The sequence below is a fragment of the Lagopus muta genome, chromosome 7 (assembly GCF_023343835.1).
Source record: "Lagopus muta isolate bLagMut1 chromosome 7, bLagMut1 primary, whole genome shotgun sequence".
Lineage (NCBI taxonomy): Eukaryota > Metazoa > Chordata > Aves > Galliformes > Phasianidae > Lagopus > Lagopus muta.
This window is the reverse complement of record NC_064439.1, coordinates 42,068,045-42,073,950: the sequence shown is the minus strand read 5'-3', so window position 1 is coordinate 42,073,950 and position 5,906 is coordinate 42,068,045. Positions and strand designations below refer to the sequence as shown.

General features: G+C 46.2%; 1 protein-coding gene across 1 annotated transcript; it reads left to right on the top strand.

Annotated features, from left to right (window-relative positions):
* The first annotated feature begins 1,026 nt into the window (after positions 1 to 1,026).
* Positions 1,027 to 5,377, top strand: SNRPD1 (small nuclear ribonucleoprotein D1 polypeptide). Its single transcript, XM_048951444.1, has 4 exons — positions 1,027 to 1,241; positions 1,818 to 1,894; positions 3,483 to 3,674; positions 5,201 to 5,377. Exons 1-4 carry the CDS (start codon positions 1,228 to 1,230, stop codon positions 5,275 to 5,277), a joined length of 360 nt encoding a protein of 119 aa, XP_048807401.1. The 5' UTR covers positions 1,027 to 1,227; the 3' UTR covers positions 5,278 to 5,377.
* The last annotated feature ends 529 nt before the right edge of the window (positions 5,378 to 5,906 follow it).

Below are 5,906 nucleotides of genomic sequence, written 5' to 3'. Positions count from 1 at the left end.
GTGCTTCCAAGCTGTATAAAAGTAAGTAATCCTACTCGAGGACCAATTTTAAACTATTTTGTCACTTATTTTATATGGTTTGTTCAAAACCAGCGATGAAACTTGCTTAAGGCACTGCGCATTGTTTAATATTTCCTGTAAGTACAGCTGTATATTCAGATTGCAGTTATAAAATGTAAATGAGGGGAGAAATGTGTAGAATCTTAGAACTAGCAGAGTTGTTATTACTGAGGTTAGAACACAAAGCACTCATACTCCAGTATTTCACTGTGTTATGACTGAAACCGTGTACAGACTTGCAGTTATCTGTTCAATTTAACCTTGAATGTTGCTGGAGGCCTCTGGTTCTTTGTGAGCATAACTTGTGCTTAAACACCAGTACTCACCATGCCTCTGTCTGCTTCTAGATGCTGTGCTGGGAATACCAGTTGGTGGTTAACTGGAACCTCCTCTCTGACTTCTTTATCCAGTGTCACCTCTGTCATGAACACAAAGTGCAGGAACACCATAGACTCAATATGTAACGGTTCTTAGGGCTCTTGGGCAGCTGCCCCTTGAAAACTCTGTTCTGTTGTCTTGCAGTCTAGAACTGAATCTTTGCAGCTTTTTAAAAAAATAAACACAATAACGGATTTGTTGTGGCAAAGACCAGCTGTGGAGTGTGTGTACGGATGGAGGGAGAGACAGGTTAATGTGGATTCTCAAAGCTGGAGGGCAGCCAAAGCTCAGTGCTTTGCAAAGAGTCTGTATTGCTGAAACCACAACAGTGTACTCATCGATGACAATAAAAAAAAAATCTGATTTTTCTAGATCCTGGCAGCTGCGTTTTGTGCCTGAGGTCCTTATCTACTGCTTAACATGGAAGCATCGCTGGTGCGGTCTAGATGTACTGCTTTGGTGCTTAGACCCGTATAACCTCGAGCCGGCGCTCCTCCCCCAGCTTCACCTCACAATTCCAAAATGGCGGCAGAGCAGCCCCCCAGCGCCCGCCCGCCCTCAGCCCCGCGCAGGCGCGCTGCGGCCCGCCCCTTCCGCCGCGCCGCTTCCGTCCATTGATCGGAGCCGGTGGCGGCCGCTAGAGCTGCTGGGGCGCGGCCCGCTCGTCGGAGGCCCCGTTTCTCTCCGCCCGCGCTCGCGGCGCTCCTGCAGAGGGCTTTCCGCTCCCCCAGGGGCGGCCGCCGCTGCCCGCCGAAGGCCCCGCGGCCCCCGCGCCTTTCCGTCGGCGCTATGAAGCTCGTCAGGTGAGCGGATGGAGGCGGATCGCCGAGAGAGGCGGCGGGAAGCCCGCGCGCGCAGCCTGCCCTTCACCCACCCTCGGGCCGCCCGGCCTGGTGGGGCTTCGGTGACCCTTTGGGCTCTGCGGCGGGCGGCCGGGCCTGCAGAGCGAGGTGCCCGGGAAACCCCTTCGTGCGGCTGGGGGCGGAGCCGGGTAGAAGCGCCTTCACGCGGTACCGACTCCTAAAATGGCTTCTCCTTAGCGCGGCTCTGAGCCCATGGAGTCGCGGAGTATCCCGAGTTGGAAGGGATGCACGAGGGATCCCGAACACAACTCACACAAGGTCCCCGAAACACAAACCCTGTGTCTGAAGGCGTTGTCCCAGCACTACCTGAGCCCGGTGCCGCCTTCTTAGCCCCTAGCAGTGGGCGCTGTCTGGGGCTTTGGCTTTGCTGATGAGCTCCTTCAGTGGAATTGACGGCAGTTGGGAACGTTTGGCTTAGAATGCAGCACTCGGTGCATATCGGTTCTCTGTAGCAGCATGTGGTTGGGTAGGGGTAAGGCTTAGTGTGATAATGAACACCCTATGCTTAATTCCTAGGTTTCTGATGAAGCTGAGTCACGAGACTGTGACCATCGAGCTGAAGAACGGGACACAGGTGCATGGCACCATCACAGGTATGGTGTGCCAGCAGCCCCACAGACTGACCAGAGCTGTGTGGGGTAAAGGAGACCAGTGCTGCCACTGCTGGTGTAAGCGTGGTAACCTGAAATTACTGCAACAGCATGCAGGCACTGGTGAGGCAGCGTTAGTGCTGTATCAAAGGGCAGTGGGTATACAGCCTACGTGTTTGTAAGATGTTTCAGTACATCTTGGGGCTGGAACTTGAAGGTCCCTTCAGATAATAGTTAGTGAAGAATGTGGCTATGGCTTTGAGATGGGCAAGATTTTAAATCTGAAAGCTTGAAAGTTGGTTTTGAGGAGGATGTTTTTACTCTGCTTAAGGTATGGAAACACACGTTTCTATGTGCACACATCGGTTTCATTAAATTGGCTTCAGAATGTGTAGTTAAAGAGATCCAGGTCTCCTGCTGTAGCCTAAGGCCTGTCCTGCAAACAGGTCTGTGTGTGTCTGCGTAGGGAAGTGCTCCTCTTATGCAGGTCTGCACAGTGAGGGTACTCCTCCTCCCTGAGCTGAAGGCTTTGAGAAAAGCCCTTTTAGCTGATTAGTTGCTTCTCATGCACAGAAAATTGTGCAGATGTTGTTTGCTTTAGAAAGATTAGAGGCTGATAGCATTCCAAGAATACTCATTTTAGAGTTGCTCAAAAGACATCAAGATGTGCAGTACTCAGTAAAGCAAAGCCTGTGATGTATGATGACTGTGCTTGGTCTTGTTGCTGGTCTCTAACTTTAAAAAAATACTCAAAAACCACCTAATAATAAAGATTTCTTAAAAATGGCATAACATGACAGAGTTGTATTGCAGGGGATTGCTTAGGTGCTCTCATTGACCAGCACCAATCTACTGAGATGTGGTAGGGCTAAAAGCATGTCACTTTGCAGCCAGATCCATCAGCTTTGTTAGAACCTGTCTCTGATGGCAGCAGTCTGTGTGTCTCCTACCCTGGTGTTCTGGCTGCCTTTGTTGTTGAGCAGAGTCTCTCTCATGCTGTGCTAAGAACCTCTACAACCTTACAGTGTCATCTGTGGCTCTAAAATGACAGTCATCCCTGTACATGGGTGCACAAAGCATGTTTGCAGCTGCAGTGCCACCTGCAGTTGGTGCTTCTCATGCTGATATTAGGTGTATTTGATCAGAAAATAGTGGTTGAACTTAACAAGGAAATGCAGTGTTTTTTTCCTACTCAAAAGTTTGTTTTCCTTCTTTTTAAAGGAGTAAAAAAGACAATTGTTATGCTTTTGTAATAAGTGGCAGTTTATTTGTTGTCCAGAGGAATCATTCTAAGCGTGCACAGTGTTGCTGTGACTAAGACCTAGGAACAGATCCCTACAGCTGGTAGCAAATGGCTCTTCCATTGGAAATATATCATGAAGTGTTGAGGGCAGCAGCTGATAAATCAGCATAACTTAACAGAGAAAAAAAGATGTAGTTTCTTCTTCCAGTTAGAGGATTAATTAACGAATGGCACAGATCCAGAAGTGTTTGTTAGCAAAGTCTTGAAGCGTGTGCACTGTTAATAATAGCCAGAGAGGAGTCATCCAGTGTGTTTTCACTCTCTGAAATCAGACTTCTGCCATTTCAGGAGTGGATGTCAGTATGAATACTCATCTCAAGGCTGTGAAAATGACACTGAAGAACAGGGAGCCTGTACAGCTGGAGACGCTGAGCATTCGGGGGAATAACATCCGATACTTCATTCTGCCAGACAGTTTGCCCCTGGACACCTTGCTCGTGGATGTTGAACCAAAAGTCAAGTCCAAGAAAAGAGAAGCAGGTCAGTGCATGATTTCCCAATCTCTGCTTGTTTTTCTTTGTCTTTGTTTTCGTGCTCTCAGTCTGAAGGCATAGGATTGGAATATCTTAATTTCTGTATTGCTTTAATCTCTGAGGGTTTGTACTGAACTCACTCGCTCTGCCTTGCCTGCCTTCTTTGTGTCTGTAGTTTCCTTTCATGAGAAGTTATTTATATGGCTTCTCATGCATCTGTTTCAACATGTAAATGTCTTCAAGTGCAAGTAAATCTTAACCTATCACATTCTCAGAGGTAACACCAATGAGATGTACAGTTCCTGTTTTCAAAATGTCTGCTCAGCTTCCATGGTTCTGTGGGTACCTTCATATTTAGCCTAATAAGAAAGTATAGAATAGCCTCAGGAGTGGTGCTGAACTGAAATCCCATGTGGAAGTGGATACAAATAATCTGCTGGAGAACTGAGTTGGAGGGGCTTCAGAATGCAGAAGGAGCTGAGGCTATGTTCCTTCTTTTCCTTAGAAGCCTAACCGAGTAGGGAATGCTTCTGTTTTTATTCTACGCTGTTAACAATGTCCAGTGAACTCCACAAAGTTTGTATGTGTCCTCAGGCAGTAAAAGTTCTGCCCAGCAGCGTTAATCAGTGTATCTTTCAAGAAATAAGTTAAAGGTAATTGTGCTCTGAAGTAACTGCTTGCCGTTTCTCCTGTAATTTATGCCTAAGTATACGGACCTGCGGTCTTTGATGCTCCAAAAATGCATCATAATTAATCTTCTTACATTAATAAAATGGAATAAGGAGCCCTTGGGTGTGTACATCACAGGCTAAAATGACATTGCCATCATCTGGACCGTAGAACCTCCAGTGTTTCCTTCAGCCTGAATCATTCTGTGGTTCTGTCTTCCTTCTGTGTGTCACGACATGGCAGCACTGAGAAGCAGTGGGCTGGGAATCATGTCTGAAACTGGCACAGGCATTTCTGGAAACAGAATGGGCTGTCTGGTGCTGGGTCCCTTTAGAAATGCTGCCTTTTAGTCTGCTGCAACCTGGGAGAAGGGGCTTGGAAATCTTTGAGCATGATTTTCTTAAACATTGTACTTAATGAAATGGTGTGAGCTGTGGCAAAAAAAAAAAAAAAGAAAGAAGAAAAAACACCTTTCTAGGGAGATGGGTAATAACTAAAATACTCTGTGCAGCAAAATGTTGCAATTTCTTTTTCTGATTCCTGAAGAACAAGGTTTTATCAAGCAGAGAAGAGAAATTGTCAGACTTCCCACAGTATTTGGAAGCAGTGATGTTTCAGCTCCTTGTTGTCTGCAGCCAAGTCAGAGACAGACAGTAGCCCATGGCAGCTGGGCACTGGAACACCTAACACAAAAGATGACAATGCTGTCTTAAGACATTCTGGGAATTAACAGGTTTAATATCTTACTTACTGCTTCCATGTGATGAGATGTTAGGTTGTTCGTGCTTGCAGCAGAATGTTCTGATATAAATTAAAGTATTCCAAGGTCTCACTTGCTTCATCTTTCCTGTTTTATTTGCTCAGTTGCTGGAAGAGGCCGTGGCCGAGGCCGCGGAAGAGGCCGGGGCCGTGGAAGAGGAAGAGGAGGCCCAAGACGATAACTTCTCGCATGCAACTGTTACCAAATGCTGGGCGACTTTGGATTTTTTTTTGTACAGGTCTTGTTTATGGTATCCATTTTTAATAAACTGAAAAGTGAAACGGGTGTCTTTCCTTCATTAGTTCAGTATGGGAAGGGAGGCATGCATTTCTAGAGGCTGCTGCAGACTAAGCGTGTCCTGTTGGTGTTGATTATGACTTTCAAGATTTCATCCACCCCTGAGGGCTGTGAAATGACCTCCTGCTCTTTGCCCCATAGAGATAGACTTGTGTTGATGCACTCTGAAAACGTTTGAAACAAAATCCCTCTTTTATAAGGCACTTGCCATCTTCTAATGGTTACATAATCAAGGCACTGCATTTAGAACCTGTATCCCAGGAGCATGTCTCTTGTGTTCTTCATTGACCTCTTTGCAAGTTCATAGATAAAATTTTACTGATTCCTGCTACATGATGCTTAAAATTTAAGCATGGTACTTCCATAGAACATTAACACGAGCAAATGAAACAGTTCTGTGGAACTGCTGGACTGTTGCATCTCATGATTAAAATTAAAGTACACTTGGATATGACCTTTGTCAAAGCTAGTTGTATGGCATACTGGGTGTTGGTTGGCTTATAGGGCAGCTTA